At 42.8% G+C, this 18,685-nt stretch overlaps 1 protein-coding gene across 1 annotated transcript; it reads right to left on the reverse strand.

Annotated features, from left to right (window-relative positions):
• Positions 1 to 5,218: 5,218 nt before the first annotated feature.
• Positions 5,219 to 12,601, reverse strand: PABPN1 (poly(A) binding protein nuclear 1). Its single transcript, XM_063454895.1, has 7 exons — positions 12,118 to 12,601; positions 11,401 to 11,515; positions 7,414 to 7,481; positions 7,184 to 7,290; positions 6,625 to 6,712; positions 6,096 to 6,244; positions 5,219 to 5,980 (listed from the first exon to the last, which is right to left on the reverse strand). Exons 1-7 carry the CDS (start codon positions 12,424 to 12,426, stop codon positions 5,941 to 5,943), a joined length of 876 nt encoding a protein of 291 aa, XP_063310965.1. The 5' UTR covers positions 12,427 to 12,601; the 3' UTR covers positions 5,219 to 5,940.
• Positions 12,602 to 18,685: the final 6,084 nt, after the last annotated feature.

Below are 18,685 nucleotides of genomic sequence, written 5' to 3' on the forward strand. Positions count from 1 at the left end.
GCAGAAATGGAAGAAATTAGAATGGAAATCCAAATTGAAGGATGAACAGAGATACTGCTTTCACAAAGCAAGTGGCAGGTTTACCAGTCTTTATAAGTTACCCACTCACTATCATGCTTGCGTGGGCTAGTGGATTACATAGTAACATTCAAATCATGCACTGACTGCAGCCATGGGATGGGACAAATATCTGTTGACATATTTAAACTCACTTGACTACATGCCCTAGAGTTTGGGATTCAAAAGTGTGATAATAGCCTCCCTAAGTTGATATCTTCACATATCTAAATAAAATGGTTACACGTCCTTTTAAATCTCATCAAATCAAAAACATATTGTATAAAAGTATAGTATTAAAATAAGAATTAGACTAAATATGTGGTATCACTTTCAGAAAAAATATAAAACCTTGATGGGACACATTTTTCATGTGGCAGCAGGTGATGTGAAGACGACACGGGGCAGCAGAGTATGTGTTAGGGGGACACAGGGCAGCAGGGTGTGTGAGGGGAACATGGCTCTGCAGGAGGTCATGGGACAGCAGAGTGTGTGTGTGAGGGGAAATTGGGCAGCAGTGGGTGTGAAAGTGACAGGATGGGCAAAAGTATAAGTATAAATGATATTGAACAAATAAAATACACCTCTGCATTTATTCCCCCTGCCTTACCTTGGGCTTTGACTGGGGAATAAGATTCCCTGGTGGTCCAGTGGCTGAACTTGGAGACCGTGCGCGGTGTGGAACGTATCAGAGTGTTGCCGTGGATGCTCTGATTCATTAGCTGAAGGTCCCCTTTCATAACTTTGGGCTGGCCAAAGATCTCCCCATCCGCCACAGAGCACTCTCTCTTGGCCTGCGCTCTGGCAGCGCTGGCTCTGCAGGGACCGATCAGGGAGATCTTTTTACTGGATTTTTGGCTACGCAAGCAAAGATGCAATTTGCTCCATTCCTCAAAAAATACATCTTCCCCTGTGTGTCCCTTAAACCACCTCAAGAATTTCTGACCCCCTTTTTTGTGTTTTTTTTTATCATTGCCCTTCCCCCTCCCCCCCAGTATCTAATTTCCTCCAAACCAGTTTTTCTGATTCACCCCCAGCCCTTCCTCCCTCATCATGTTTCTCATTCCCCCCAGCTCATTCATGTGTCTCATTTCCTCTCCCATGTATCTCTTTCCCCCTAGCCCCTCCATGTGTCTCTTCCCCGCCACTCCCTATGACCACTATACGACAACCTGTCCAATTAAAAAAATTTACTTTTTGAAATCCAAAATACTGAATGTGGGCCTACCGCAACAGTGAGCCAACCCAATCCGCTAGAGCTTTCCATTCCAATGGAGTAATTCCACAATTAAAACCTGGCTCACAGAGAATTTGATCCATTTATACCAAACTCATTTTGTACCTTTATTGGGCACTAAAAAAAAAAAATTATCTGGCAGAGACAGTATTGCCATCACAAAAATGAGCATACTGCAGAGGGTTTCATACCTTTTTCAAACACTTCCAATTACTGTCCCCATGACTTTCTTCACATCCCTGGGTAACCGCCTAATTCGGTTCAAATGGAAGGGCACAAAGTCCATATAACACTACCTCAGGCAAAAGGTGGACTGGCCACCCCTAACTTCAAGCTGTATTATCAGACAAGTCACTTGCTATGTTTAGTGGAGTTGGCAAAGGAAGGGATGCATTAGCAAAAAAATTTGGTTCAGTTCGAAAATCCATGTAAGTAAAAAATATTTTTTTGCTTCGGCAATTCGGACCAATGGTATTCGGTTCCGTACTTCCAAACATGGTCACTTCAGACATTTGTAAGCATCGGAATGTCCAAATAGTAATGAAATTCGTACGAATGTACATTTGGAACGTAAAAATTGCAAGTCTACTTTCTATATCGTATTAATTGGCTAAGGATGTTTGTCCGATGCAGTCATGCGCAGTAGAACACATTCCATGCCAGGTGGCAAGGGAGCAAAGTACTTACAGCTCCCTCACACGTCCTACAGGGTCCGCTGGCAGCCACGATGTGAAGCGTACAGGATTGCACAAAAAGGAATTAGCTTATTGGTCAAGATTCCGGTCATTCACGTAATTTTCCCTCCCACTCGTTTTGCCACTTTTCAGAAATCCAATCACTTTGGGCATTCGTAAGCATCTGAATGGCATAAAAATGTATACGAATGTACATGCGAAACGAATCGCGCATGTCTAGAATGCATAAACCATGGAAATCCATAGAGGCAAAATTGGGAGGCAGAGTCGTCACTCCTGTTTCTGAACCCCAGGTGGGCTGGCCTCTGTTATTAATATAGTGCCAACAAATTCCACAGCGCTTTACAGTGGGTGGACGAACATGTAGTTGGACACACAGGAACAGAGGGGAGGAGGGCCCTGCTCAATGAGCTTACATGCTAGAGTGGCAAAGGGTAAGGATAGTATTAGACTAATGAAAGTTGCAAAAGAGGAATCAGTCGGGAGCTATTAACAGTTTAATTGATACGCTTGTGTTGGGTTAAGTGGGTTTTTAGTTTATTTTGAAGGAGTGGAGGCTGGGTGAGCATCTAATGGAGGGAAGCAAGTTCCACAGGAACGGTGCAGCCCTCAATAAGTCTTGAGTGCGAGGTGGGAGTACAAACTGAAGATAGACGAAAGTCTTCAGCAGAGTATAAGGGCCTAGACGGGACATACTTGTGTATTAGGGAGGATAGATAGGTGGGAGCAGCATTACATAGACCTTTGAAAGCAAGGACCAGAATTTTTAATTGAGCCCTATATCTTACAGGAAGCCAGTGTAGGGACTGACAAGGGTGAGGCGTGGGAGGACATGAAGATGAGCCTCGCCGCCACATTAATTACAGACTGTAACGGCGCAAATTGGGAGCACATAAGACCACTGAGAAGCGGATCACAGTAGTCAAGGCAAGAAAGGACAGTGGAACAGACCAGCACCTTAGTCGCATCTGGCACTAAGTAGGGTTGGATGTATGCAATGTTTTTGAGATGGAAGCGGCAGGATTTGGCAATAGACTGAACTGGAGGCATAAAGGAGAGGTCGGAGTCAAAGAACACCTAGGCAGCAAGCCTGCGGAGCTGATGGTAGCACCATTTACTTTGGGGGAGAGACTAGAGTAGCAACACTTGAGGGAGGAAAGACCAGAATTTAAATTTTCATCAAGTTGAGTTTAAGTGGGCAGCCATCCAGTCAGAGACGCTAGTCAAGAGGGACGGGAAGAGATCAGGAGGGGACAGGTAGATTTGCGTGTCATCCGCCTAGAAATATTGGAAGCCAATGGAACTAATGAGTTTACCAAGGGAGGCAGTATAGATTGAGAACAGTAGGGGACCAAGGACTGAACCTTGGGGGACACCAACAGAGAGGAGAAGTAGAGCCAGAGAGAAACACTGGAAAAGGTAGGAGGAGCACCAGGAGAGAGCATTATCTTGTAGACAGATATTGGAGGATGAGAAGAAGCTGTTGATGATTAAGTGTCAAAAGTCACAGAAAAATCAATGAGAATTGAGATTATGCAGCGAGTAGATAACTGGATACTTTGGTCAGTGCCATTTCTACAGAGTGCTTAGCGCAGAAACCAGACTGAAGCAGGTCTAGCAGAGATTCAGACTTGAAGTCTGTCAATCTCACATACACAACTCTTTCAAGGATCTTAGATGCAAAAGGCACTAGCGAGATAGGACGGTAAGTTAGGGACTAAGATGGACTTCTTTAGAATAGGGGTTACAGTTGCATGTTTGAAGGGCGATGGAAATATGCCAGAGGAGAGAGAACGATTGAGAATTTTAGTGTGAGGTAAACAAAGAAGAACTTACGGATGAGATGCAAGGGAATTGGATCTAGGGAGCAGGTGGTGGGGCGGGAGGACTGGAGCAGAGCAGAAAACTTCTGCTGTAACAGGTGTGAATGAACATGGAACATCAGGAGTGAGGTAAGGGGAAGTATTGTAAGGAGGAGATGAGAGATCTCTTCCCTGATTGTAAAGATCTGGTCAGTGAAGTGAGCTGCAAAGTCTGAGGCAGTCTAGTTAGTAGGTGGAGGAGGAACAACAGGGCAAAGAAGTTAAATGTGTGAAGTAGTTTGGGTTAGCGGGAGTGTGGGGTTATGAAAGTATTGAAGTAATTTACTTTTGCAAAGGAAAGAGCCAAGTTGTATGTGCGCAGCATAAATTTATAGTCGAGAAAGTCAGACGCACAGTGAGACTTTGGATAACGGCATTTAGCAGTTCTGGAGCATTTTTGAAGATATTGCGTCAGCTTGGTGTGCCACAGTTGTTTTAGTGGGTGCTTGCTTGCGTTTAAATGTAGGAGGTGCCATGATGTCTAGTTGAAAGGAGAGGGTGGAATTGTTGAAGGAGTTTGCAGAGCTAGGACTGGTGAGTTGAGATCGGTAAAAGGAGAGTTTGGAGATTAGTGGAGAAATGCTCTAGGTCAAGACATTGGAGGTTTCTGTGAGATTGATGTTCAGATGATGGTGTCAATTGGGTCTTAGGTGTGCCGATGTCAAAAGTCAGATGTAAGCTCATTGAGCAGGGCCCTCAACACCCCTTTGTTCCAGTGTCCAACTTGTCTGGTTACAACTATATGTTTGTTCATCCATCCACTGTAAAGCGCTGCAGAATTTGTTGGCGCTATATAAATAACAATAGGCAATGGCACAGTTGGAAGTTGGCAACTGCATAAAATACATTACAGGTGAGCCATGTAAACCTTTGAGATGTTAATCTCATGTAAACCTTTGAGATGTTAATGGAACAATGGGGGTATTATGCATTATATTGTAGAAATATAGAAGAATATGTAAAACTAACCTAACTAAGCATTTTCCCATCTGCTTTATCTTTGCCAAATAACGTCCAGTCATGTTGGAATAAACCAGCAACTCTGTTCCTTATGTAAGCAGTCTTAACCAGTTGAGTTAATTGTGATTAGACAGAACACAGTGCTCAGTACAAGAGACAACTGGTTTATAGCCATGCTTTATAATAAGGTCTATCAACATGCAATCCAACACAACTGATCATTTAATAGAGTTGAAAGAGTTAAAATAACCTTTTCTTGCAGTGAAAGAAAGGAACTCATTTACAAGTTTCTGCTGGCGCCCAAAAATGTCATCGATTGCATATAAAAAGGAATATGCAAAACAATTAACTTCCTTTGGCTTTGTTAGTGTTTTAACATATATTTCAAAAAACATGTTCATTTTTCCAAAACTTTTTTTTATTTTTCTCATTAACCTTCCTGCCATACACTATATATAAAAAAAATAAAATAAGTCCTTCTGACTGAACAAAAAAATAAAATAAAAACAAAAAGAAAAAAACAAAAAACAAAAAAACGACAAAACAAACTAAAAACAAATGTCTAAAACAAGAAATTTCTCCCAGCTCTGGTCTTCCAAAAGAATGCGGTAATCTGAGCCAGAATAAAAGTAAAGTAAAGGCTGTTGTGGGGGGCAGCCGAATCTCTCCGGAAAACAAGCTTCTCCCATAGAAAGAAACCTGCAAAGATAAAAACACGCAAAAAGAAAAAAAAAAAAACAAAGAAAAAAAAGAAACAGCAGGATGTTTAGCAGACATCACCCACCCCCATATACAGAGCTGAGATAATGCTGGCTTTTAACCACCCATTACACATTCAATTATATAAATCCTGGAATTCCCACCTAGAAGTACCAAACCAGAAGAAGTCAGGGACAATTCATACATCTCCACACACTGGAAACTGGAACAACCCCATCTCTTCCACACACTTGGCATTATAAATCTGCCCTATCACAACCCTTTATATGCAGTGCATGGAGTACACAAGGGTAGTGGGAGCACAAGAGAAATAGGGGACCCACATCTTAAACTCTTAAAATTCTTTCCAGTCTTCTTTTTTTCATTTTTTTGTGTTTTTGCCTTTTCAGGTCTTCCTAATGTTTTATTTTTAGTAAGGAGTATACCATGACGTCACTCGAGCCCGACCCCTGTAAAAGACAAGACATGTTTTAGACATTGTGCCAATACCTCAAGACCTCCCTCTGGCAAGAGGACAACCCCAAAAATGCACTGCCCCCATCCATTGGAGAGCATTCCCCAGACCTGTACACGCGTCCTCTGGGTCTGGCAGTGAAGCCACTGTAGAAGCGGGAACGCGAGCTGTAGGAGGATGCCCTGGCTCTATATCTCGCCCGTAGATAGCCTCTGTCTGTTGAACTGATACCTGGTCTGTTAGTCCGCTTGGGAACTACCTATAAATAGAAGACAAAACATTTAAATCCCTCTGTAGTTAACAGGTCAAATAAGAGAATGCTGCACTGCCAGACTTATCCATAGCTACATAAAGTGAGAGGGCAAGTCTGCAGTGATATATTAAGCAATCTAACCAAATACAAATTACAACAATGGAGAAGGCACACACAAAAAATTATGAACCATTCTAGGTTAGAAGGCAAAATTTAAACCGTAGGTAGAACCAGGACAGTGAGAATCTTTGACAGATTAGCTGTTGCATACCAAGTATCAACTAGATACATTGCTGCCAGGACTTCCAGTAATGGTTTACTAATGTTTTCTACAGAATTACTGCATAATACACAAGTGTGATTTAAGACAAATACATTACTGGTACCTTTATTTGTCTCCCTCTGAACAGTGATTCATCCAATGCCATTGACGTCCTGACCGATTCTTTATCTGAGAATTCTATGTAAGCAAACCTAAATAAAGAAATAATAAAGTCTGTACAAATCCTTACTATGATTGGCAACCATCTGCAGGGACTCTTTACCCATAAAAGAGGAGATCTATTACAACCAAGCACATTTTTAAATGTAATTGGCAAGTAGGATTTAAAGCATTACAAAAATTCTGAAAGCAGGGCTATTATTCCCAACAGCTTGATGGAACATGACTTTCTTTGCCCTTACTGGTGTTCAAAGTTTGTCTCATCGATAAAGGGAAATCTAGTTTGAGAGAAATCTAGCAATATGGACCCCAGGCCCTGGTTAAGAAATCTTAGCACAACCGTTTCATTGATAGTATTTGCAGCACCAGTATTTTATATTTCACATATTCGAGGGCAGAGCTTTTGCTTGTATTAAAAGCACCCCATATAAGCCTTGTTTAAATAAAAGAATCACATCAACATTGATTCACCATAGACCCACGTATTACCAAATGAAACATACCCTTTTGGATGACCAGTATACTTGTCACACAGAATGGTCACCCTGTTCACAGAGCCACATCCATGGAAATGAGCCTCTAACTCTTCAGCAGTCGCACCATAGTCAACCTACATAAAGACAACTGTATGAGGCAGAGAAACCAACACTTGCAACTGCGCTTCAAAATCTAGTTCATACCTGTCAAGGATGTCAAGCCAGGCTGCAAAAATGTATTCATAGAGGACACTTACATTTCCTACATATATGGAACGGGCATCGGCCTCCATTTTTTCTTCTACAGACATGATGACTGGCCCGGCTAAAGACAAGAAAGCAAAGTTACTGGCATGATAAACTCCCATGTTAGGGAGTTTGATGGAGTACTCCTTAAACAGTAGCTAAATGAGGAAAGATGACTAATAGAACACTATTCAGTTTGCCTATTTAACTAGTTCCATATTTGTGTAATGATTAAATGGGCACTCTAAACTAACTTTGCAGTCAATGGCATAGCAGTAAGCCAGAAAAGTTCCATAATGTATAGCTTTAACATTAAACATTTGCTAGTACACTGAATAGATTAAGTTATTCTCTTTAACCCCTTAAGGACACATGACGTGTGTGACACGTCATGATTCCCTTTTATTCCAGAAGTTTGGTCCTTAAGGGGTTAAAGTGGCACCAGTCCATGTGCATCATGACAACTCTATTTTACCTTCTAGCAATTGGGAATTTTACACCTATTACATTTGCTTAAAATAGGTACATGTGGCACAGATTATATACATGTTATACAAACATTTTGGGAAGACCTCTCCTGCACAACAAACCATGAGCACACAGCACGAGTGGAATGGCATGCACGAATAGTAGTCTTAGTGAGAATATGTGGAGGACATAGATGGGGCCTCATGTCTCAACACTAGTGATGAAAACTACGTCGCTGCCAATACTGCTGTATGACATGCAAGTTTCAAGGAAATCATGATAGATTTGTATACACTACATGAAACTATGTATATTGTTAAAACCCATTAAAAGCAAACACCAGTACTTCCTATTATCTGAAAATGCTGCATATCCTGGTGATCTCTAGCAGACATTTAACGTTTAATTTTGATTATGCAATCAAAAGGATCAATTTAATCCTGGAAGGTTTGTTAACATTTTCAAGACAAAATAAAATGATCCTAAAATTGATTCAGTCTATGAAACAAAGAAAATGTGAATTGTTGAGCATGAAATGCAAAAAAAATAAAAAAAACACTAAAAATGCAGCAGGTTTTTTTTTTTGGTTTGAAAGGCTTTCTGATGCTATGTTTACATCATTTTCACATTTAGAGGTAACAGGCAAACATTTTCAGAAAAATCCACAACTGAAAAAAATCAGGTTAAAAAAACATTCCTGCTCATTCTCATTTTGTAATGGTGCACCCCCACGTGAACATACTACGTAGTTTCTACTTCTAGAAAAAACATTCTATATTAAAGGGACTCTAGTCACCAGAACTACAGCTTATTGTATTTGTTCTGGTGAGTAGACCCATTCCCTTCAGGCATTTTTTCCAGAAAAGGCAGTGTTTTACATTACAGCCTAGGGATACATCCGCAGGCCACTCTTCAGATGGCCACTAGAAGTGCCTTCTGGGGCAGTGCCATTCAGTGTCTCTACCCTCTGCATGGAGACACTGAACTTTCCTCATAGAGATGCTGATTGGCCAGGGCTGTGTTTTACTTGTGCTGGTTCTGCCATGGTACTGCCTCTCTGACAGTCTCAACCAATCCCATAATGATAGGATAAGAGAATAACTTCTGATGTCAGTCAAGCAGGCAGGTCAGGGGCATAGCCAGCAGCTGCAGACTGGAACACAATTAAAATGTTCCTGGCTCAGGGCTGCACAGTAAGTGCCCTGCCGTTCAGCGCCTACACATCATGCATGGGGACGCTGAATTTTCCTCAGAGAGATTCATTGATTCAATGCATCTCTATGAGGAGGTGTTGATTAGCCAAAACTGTGTTTGGTCCCACCCCCTTACCAATTTTAGTCAATCCAACGCCAATTTTGACGTCACAAAGGGGGCAGGGCACCCGTTGAGAGCTGAAAATAAGGTGAGTTGTAACCCATTCTGAGGGGGCAGCCACCTAAATGGTGGGTTTTTTACTATAGGTTCAGGAATACACATTTGTTCTTGACTCTATAGTTTTCCTTTAAAGTACAGAACAATTCCATGAGGAATTGGGCTTGCACAGTCAAGATTAGGCTGTTTGAAGAACTCTGAATACTACTAGAAATCCTATTTGACCACAATGGATGATATGACATCCTTCCATGGGTTTTTAAAATAGAGATTTGTTTTCCTTTCTCCTGTTAATCCTCCCCAACAATTAACTTGCAGTGACCATGCATGTACATTTACAGTTTGACTTTATAGTTTTTCTTACAAGACTCTTTTGTATTACACTGCACTCCCTGTTTAAGATTCCATGGGTTTATTTTTGCTTTTAATGCATGCACATGGCTCCTAAACACTAAAATTTAATCTACTAAAAAATTATTGAAGTGGCACACATTCCATTATCACCATTAGTGCAGACAAAATGACAACTATGGGGTCATTGCTGAAATTTTTAAAATAAGAATAAGCCTGACATTTTTTCCAAAAGCTGTAAAGTAATCAACCGTTTTAAATCATGGTAACCAGGTTGCAGCACATGTTATTTACTGGACAGAGGACATGCACAAACTCCTTTAAGCAATACACATATACTTAATACACATAGGTAAACATGTAATTGACAAGGTAGGGATGCACACAAGGAATGGGTGCTATGAGATACTATCCTTTATATCAGCCACTTACCTGAATCCAGCACAGATATCCCTTGGCGCTAAGCCAGGCTCGGCCCATGCCCCTCCCTCACTGATGTCAGCCTGCAGGGGAGACCCAGTGTGCATGTGCAGCAATGGCCACGCTCACATTAGATGTTTCCATAGGAAAGGATTATTCAATTCTTTCCTACGGGGAAATCTGACGCTGACGGTCCGTGAAGACATCCAGCGTCGGATAACGGACCAAAAGTTTGTTTAGATTCTGGAAGCCTTCTAGTGGCTGTTAGACAGCCACAGAGTGCAGACTTAGAGCTGCATTACATTGCAGCACTAAGTGCAAAAGGGCCACTGCCTCCAGACCACTTCAATTAGCTGAAGTTGTCTGGGTGCCTACAGTGTACAATGGACATTAGACCTAGCAACAGATTTGTGCTGAGAGCATCAGCTAGTACTCAACCTACCAAAGCTGCAGAATAATATTTCACTCTCATCAGGAGCACTGTACACTTTTAGTAAAGAATAAAGACGGGGAAAAGATAACCGATACAAAAGGCTGTGTTCTCAGTGTTTGTATGTCAATTATCTGATTCACTGGATAAGAGGCTATCACAAGGAGATTGCTCTGGCACTGCAATAAAGAGTTCTTACCGGTTTTTTTAACCATATTTTGACAAAGAGGGCAACAGTAATCTAAAGTAACACTAAAGGTGAATGTTAAAGTGTTACTAAAAACAGTGACCACCACTTCAATGACGTGATGTGTTCATGGGGCCTGATGTATTTTGGCAGCATTTGGCATTTAAATGCTGTACATAGAGTTTAACCCATCTGCTAAGAGCCATAAGGGCACCTCCGGCAGCATCACTGGGGCATCCTCAAACAGTGTGGAATAAGATTCCGGAATTCCACGCATAGAACTTCATTCATGGGATGGCTGCTGAAAGAGATTTCCATCTTCTGCAGAAACTGGATGTTAGCCATAGAAAAACATAGCCAGTCAGGGACCCAAGTAAGAAGGCAAAATAGTTTCTCCCACTATCAGGAACAGACCAAGGGTACTCCTGCCATTAAAACCATCACAGTGGGGTGCAATGTTTAGATGAGTGGAGTTATACTTTCCATACAGTATATAAGCTTATATAAACCCCTTATGGATCAAATGCTACACTATACAAACACCACAATCTTGTACCTTTATACCCTATTCCATAGTGGAACATTGCACTTGATTGGGCAACTCTACGCAGTTCTATGGCAAACTGAGTAGGTGATTCCATTTTGGAATGAGGTGGTCAAACAGTTATAACTGGTAGCTTAATCTGATAGTCTTTCCAGACTATGTAATATTTTAAAATGTAAATGTCAGTCAACATTTTACAAAACTAAAATGTGACAAGTGATACTTACCATTGCCAGGTGGTGGGCTCATATTCATTTGTTTCTCAACTTCATTCTGCAATTCCTTTAATTTTTCTGCCTCTTCCTCCATTTCACGAACACGAGCCTTGATGGCCTCAAGTTCCTGCATTAGGACAAAATCACATTCTCAATGAAAGCTACCAACAAATCCCCATCTTTCCAGCTATACCCAATTAAGGATATTTCAAACGATCAATATAACCACAATAGCAACCATGAAGTGAAAAGTCAGTGCTAGCTGGCAGCTTAGAAATAATGGTTTAAAGCCATTTATGATGTGATTTAGAGCATATACAAAACCAAGCCGTGTAATAATAATAACTATAGCAGACAATACCTCCCTCCGGTATGCCAAGCCTACTCCGTTACAGTGAGTACAATGTGTCCTATCCGGCTATCCATAGAAGACAGCCACAGCGGATAGTGTTATCCCCCGTATTCAGGGCATGCGGTATCTCGCCCAGCCCCCGCCAGTCCCGGTGTGTATGGAGCCGGTGTCGGCTGATTGCAGGGCAGTGCTGCCGCCCTCCTGCTAACAATAGGAAATGGCGGCCATGTTTAAAGCGGCAGCCCAGCATGGGGGGGGGGCTCAGCTCTGCCAGCACCGATACCGACACCGGGCTCCGCACACTGACCGGCACCGAGCACACTGCCAGGCGGCTGCAGGCTGTCCTCCCCGGCCCGCTATCTCCCGCCCGCTCCTACCGGGTCCTCGATGGTCTGGTCTCCGCTCAGCTCCCCGGGCTCCTCTTCCTCGAGCTCCTCTTCCTCAAGCTCCTCCAGGCCGGCCGCCCCAGCCCCGCGCCCGCCCGATCTCCTGGCCGAGGCTCCCCTGCCCGCGGTCCGCCGGTTCCTCCGGCCGGGACTCAGTAACTCCAGGTCCAGATCGATGGGACGGCCCATGGGATCGTCCTCCCCCGGCTCCGGCCCCCCAGCGCCCGATCCGGCCCCACTCCGCAGCCCGTTCTCATAATCCGCCCCACGCAGCGCTGCGGCCGAGGACACCGCCGCCATCTTGTGTAAAGCTCGCCCGCCTGGCCGTATGACCCGCCCTTATAACCGCTGGCGGCGCTCAGTGGCCGCGGTCAGCGTCAGTCACGGCGGAGCGGCCTCTGATTGGACGCTCTCTGTCTGGGTATTGTTTCCTCGGGCGCCAGAGAGAGGCTCCACCCATCCGGTCACACAGGATTCGTCCTCACTGCTGTCAGTCAAACTACAGCTGGCTCCGCCCACTAATAGCCTCAATGTTCCATTATGGAGCAGCTCATGGATCGAATCCGTGGGATATGAGGGGTGTAGGGTCATATAGAAACAGCAAAGTTCCACCAGTGGAATAATCTGCAGGAACATTCCATTGGTTTCCATTGTGACTATTGAACTTTGCCCCAGAGTTACTCTTTATACGTAACCCCCATTATAGCTCACTGGACAGCGGGTGAAAAGTGCATGGCTCCGTGTAGATGCTGCATTGCAGGGTGGATGCTGTTAGTTAGTTTGCCGTTTTTCCTACTCCCTGGTCTTTCAGCCACTTGTTTTGATAGCTGAAATTACAGATAAAATAATGAAGTATTTTATTAATAGTGTCTCATCATTTACAGGTCACGTAAATCTTATAAGCAATGACCTTCTTATTTAGACTCCGGTGTAAACTGTACGTGTAATTTACATCTAATTTAGTGTTATGTCATTGTACGTATAAAAATACATGCATTTATTTCATTGTATTCCTTGTTTCTAAGCCATAACTGTAGCACATCCGATTTGGGGGTTCTGCAATCAGAGATTGATAGGTGCTTGCTGAAAACAAACTATTACTGCAAAGAGCCTTAAAGGGACACAACACTAGACACTTAAAAAAAAAAAAATCACAATTTAGTAACTATACGTCCAAAGAAGACATGCGTGCATTTAATTATGCATAACTTAAAGGGACACTATAGTCACCTGAACAACTTTAGCTTAATGAAGCAGTTTTGGTGTATAGCACATGCCCCTGCAGCCTCACTGTTCAATCCGCTGCCATTTAGGAGTTAAATCCCTTTGTTTATGAACCCTAGTCACACCTTCCTGCATGTGACTTGCACAGCTCTCCATAAACGCTTCCTGTAAAGAAAGCACTATTTAGGCTTTCTTTATTGCAAGTTCTGTTTAATTAAAGGAACACTATAGTCACCTAAATTACTTTAGCTAAATAAAGCAGTTTTAGTGTATAGGTTCCCCTGCAATTTCACTGCTCAATTCTGTGTCATTTAGGAGTTAAATCACCTTGTTTCTGTTTATGCAGCCCTAGCCACACCTCCCCTGGCTATGAGAGCCTGCATGAAAAAATAACTGGTTTCACTTTCAAACAGATGTAATTTACCTTAAATAATTGTATCTCAATCTCTAAATTAAACTTTAATCACATACAGGAGGCTCTTGCAGGGTCTAGCAAGCTATTAACATAGCAGGGGATAAGAAAATCTTAAACAGTTTGCAAAGCTGCAGATCTCTTGTCTGACAACCTTCCCCTTCTAACCCCACCCAGACTTTCTGTGACTGTCCTATCACAGACTTCGCAGCTCAATAAGAAGTTTGCGAGGCATGTGCTCCAGGTAATAGTCTGCTTCTTACTTAAAGGGAAACTATAGTGAAAGGAAAACTAACTTGTTTTCCTGGCACTATAGCTTCCCCTTCTGTCACGGCCCACCCCCGTGGTGCAGAAGGTGTTAATAACGCCTTCTGTCACTTACCTGGGTCCAGTACCGATGTCTCTCGGTGCTGGCTCGGCTCAGCTTCATCCAGGCTTCTCTTCCACCAGCGGCAGGGAAGACCTAATGCGCATGCACGGCCATAACCACAATCGCATTAGGATCTCCCCATAAGAAAGCATTATTCAATGCTTTCCTATGGGGATTCGGGTGATGCTGAAGTTCTCACGCATAGCGTGAAGACGTCCAGCGTCAGATGACCCTATAGTGGCTGTGTGGCCTCTTTTTTTTTTCCTCCACCCCTTTGTGTGTCTCCTTTTCCCCCTCTGTATGTCTCTTTGTTCCCCTCTTTTGTCCCCCTCCTGTGCCTGCTCAGCCTCACCTCCCTCTATGTAGCGCGGCCGGTCTGCAGCGGAGGAGCGGAGTACTCTGACAGGAAGCAGTTTTGTACTCTCAGTGAGCACTCTGTCTGACTGGGTAGGAAATACAGAAGGTCCTTTACAGCAGTCCGTCTGCTCAGCCACGCTACATGCAGTGACCGGCAGATGTGTAGCGCTGTGCAGTACTTCCCTCTTGTTGGTCACTGCATGTAGCGTGGCCGAGCAGATGGACTGCAGCCGATAAACTAATGTGTCGTGACAGTTTGGAAAGCTGTGCTTTACAGCCTGTGAACAGATATACATAGATATATATATATATATTCCCTAACCACACACAGACCCCTTCACTCACTACACTACAAACAGCTGCCTCTATACACACACATTTCTGGACCAATTCTGTCTGCTGCTATCCCACTTATCGGGACCCCGAAGCAATTCACCAGTAAACGCAGCACAAGCATGTCATTAATTATTTGGTTAAATAACTTCTTCCCAGGGTACCTATAAGCCGATTGTAAAGCTGAATATGCAGTTAAAATAGTAAAGGATTTGTGCAAAAAAGCTAAATTAGATGGCAGAGACCCATCATATGGAGGAAGCATACCATGTAAAGTCATGAAACGTAGTCCAGCGCAGTACCTGATATCAAGGAGTTTAAATACTTCTTTACCAGTAGCCAACAAATTATTTAGGCCTTGTGTGATAATGTCCCAGAAAAACTGCCTCAGGGAAAACTCATGTACACATCAATGTAGGAAGCATCTGTCAAAGGCTTACTGAATCGAATTATAAAAAAAAGAATGCCTGCATCAAGCCACTCCGTGCTGATAGGACTGGTTGCAGTAGGCTGGTTACCTGTGCATGTTATACATTTCATACAATGCTGTTGAAACAATGGTTTTTAAGGGATGGCCCTGGGACATCTTTGCTCAGCCTAATAGCTAACAAGAACTTAATGTGAACCTGGAATGAAAAATGTCACTTACTTGAGAAATAGGGTCTCTCTCACTGAATACACCATATATCACAAATATATATGAAGTATTCAGCATAAAATGTATGGATTTTTTTTTACCTTTCCTCTGTTCCAGTGCCACTTTGTGGGTGTTACTCTTAATGTAGCACCCACCTCCAGCCTGTCTTCCACTTCTCCTCGGCACCCATGGTGTCGTCTTTGAATTGCTATTGATAAAAACTAACCAGGAAAGGTTAAACGATTTTAACATGTATAGCTTGGAGGAAAGGCGAGACGGGGGGGATAGGATTTAAATACAGAAAGGGAATCAACACAGTAAAGGAAGTGACTATTTTAAATAAGGAAAACTACCACAACAAATGGACATGGTCTTAAATTAGAGGGGCAACAGTTTAAACAAATAAAATATATATATAATAAATATCAGAAAGTATTACTTTACGGAGAGGGTAGTTGATGCATGGAATAGCCATCCAGCTGAAGTTGTAGAGGTTAACAGAGTGAGGGAGTTTACGGATATGTGGGATAGACATAAGGCTATCCTAGAAATAAGAGACTAATGAAAAGATTTAGAAAATTGGGCAAACTAGATTGGCAGAACCATGTGGTCACATTCTATGTTTCTATGCTAGGGAGTTTCCATAGTAACCACAGCCCATGTGCTGTGGTGTCAATGGGTGGAAAGCAGAGGGACCTCCTGTGGGAGGTCTTTTCTGCTCTCTCTTGTCAGTCAATCCCTCAGAAAACCTTGGCATTGCCTTGCATACATTGTTTGAGGCATTACAATTTCCCTTTAAAGTTGCTCTGTCACCTTAAACTTACCTTGCTTCAGTCTGCTCTTCTCTTTCTCTCTCCTAATCTGTTCTTTATTTCTTCTATTTTAACCTTTTTCTCCTAAAGTACATAAGTCAAAATAGGTAGTACATTGTCTTACTTATTTTTCTTCCGCTTGACAAAATGCAGTTCTTACAATAACAGAGGGAATAAGGTTGTAATAATACAGGGTTTGGAGTCCAACAGCCAGATCAGCAAGGTTTTCTGCCAGAAGTAGCCATTCGTGACCCAGGTGGTTGAGCCCCTAAACCCTTAGTGGCCATCTTGTCTTAAACAGAGATGAGTGTGACGGACTGACTGCACCCCGACTGGGTACCTCCATCAATCGCTGCTTCCTAGTACTAACGCGTACCATAAGCACTGCACTGGAGCACCATAACCACTGCAAACCCCATGAACCGCCGCAGATTGGTTGGGGTCTCGCTGTCTCCTACCCACCCTGGACCTACAACAAGGCTCCAGGTTCCAGTGGGTGAACCTCTCTTGCCCCAGAGAGTCAAGCAGGAACAGCTCTTAGAGCTTCGTGATTATACTCAGGGGAGTATAGTGATTAGAGCAATCCCCAGAATGTAGTTCTCAAATCCCCCAAACATGAGCCGAAACTTCATGAAGGTGCAAGATGATCTGCAAGTTTAATGGTACAGGTTGGATTTTTATACAACTTTTCAGGCCAGAGGAACACCCACTGGACCTGATGGGGCAAAGGTCACAAATTGTACAGACCAATAGAATCAATGTAACAATGCCTGATACTCCCACATACAGCACACAATCCCTCCCCTCTGCCTGTGATACAATTAAGGTAGATAATTTATTAACGTAATTATTCCCAAGCATAAAAAACACATATTTTCCAAAGTCTCATAAGTACCCCAAAATACAACATATACCCATAACATACAACATATCCAAAAATCACCCAGATCAGAGCAGGGGTTCAAAAGTTTCATGGAAGTCTCTTATTTCCAATGATTAAAGTGCACCTGAAATAGTCGAACAGGACCGTTCGTACACAAAGTCAGTGTTGAAGTGTGTTCTGTAGATTATTTCTACCGAACGGTGCTCTGTTCGTGCATATTTAGGCGAATATAGATGGAGGTGGAAGTCCCAGCGGTGTTCGTGCCGTCGAGTGTCCAATTTCAGTCCCATGAACTCGATGGCAAAACACCGCTGACCGCGTTCGATTAAACAAGATGACCGCCGCCACGTATTCTACTATACGAATGGTGACCATCCAGCCGTTCGTCAATTAAGCTGCGGTTAACCACAGCTTCTGGGAGGTTAACAGGCTGCACACTCCACTTGCGGGAGGTCCGGCTGGTCGACAGTTTGTTCGGTAAACGGACACCATAAGCCTAATCCCTTCTATAATGCACCATAGCAGTGAAAAAAGGCATGGACCGTGTCTTTAGCCCAATTTTCACCACAGGGCCATAGTCACAGGGCAGGAGGCTGGCAAACAGGCCCCTTCATAAACTTGTGGCAAACTCACAGAAAAAGTGGAGTTTGTCACAATGAGAGAATGGGACAGAAAGATGGTAACATAGTAAGGCAATCCGAGGTCAGTGGGAAGGAGAAGTAGCAAAATCAGACAGTCCAAGTTCAGCAACAGGTTTAACAAGCAGGTACCAGCTTGATTAGAGTGTCACAGGAACCACAATAATCTGGCAAAGATACCGACACAGGAAATAGCTTTTATAGGCCAAGAGGCAGACACCTGACCAGACACAGCTGAAAAGAGTTGACACTAATATCATGACATGTAGAAGCAAGGTTATTGGAGCTCAGGTAAATCTACAAAAGACAGGTTGGTGAACTGGTAATGAAGAGTGGCACAACATCAAAATCAGGGTTTGAAACCCAACAAGTCAGCTCTTCACAAAGGTATTGTCTTGCTGATTGCAAGACTATATCTATGGAGGTCCCTGTGGTCTTTTTCATAGACATCAGTTATGAACACTTCTACATACAAAATACATGTTCTTTCTAAATGAATGGTACTAATTCCACAAACAGACCATACTGATTAGCTTTAAAACCACTTAAATGGTTACTCAGTTACTCCATCCACCTTGATCACTTCTGTTTTTTTTTTATATATATATTTTTGTGAGTTTTAGCAATGAATACAACATTTTGTGAATAGCATATCAACAATATGGACACCGATGTCAAACATACATCACTGAGGGAATCCTACTCATTTTTTTTCTTTTACCATTGTTAACTAAGAAACCCTGACTCAAGCTTTCCTCTGGGGGGGATGCTAATGATGGGCTTCATGCGCCTTGTGGCTTAGTGGCATAGCACCATGAAACAAAAGGCTCTAGTAAGGCACCTATGGTAGGTAGGTATATGCAGCTAAAACTAAAGAGTGGAGCTTTAGCGCG

Source organism: Pelobates fuscus, chromosome 5, assembly GCF_036172605.1.
Source record: "Pelobates fuscus isolate aPelFus1 chromosome 5, aPelFus1.pri, whole genome shotgun sequence".
Lineage (NCBI taxonomy): Eukaryota > Metazoa > Chordata > Amphibia > Anura > Pelobatidae > Pelobates > Pelobates fuscus.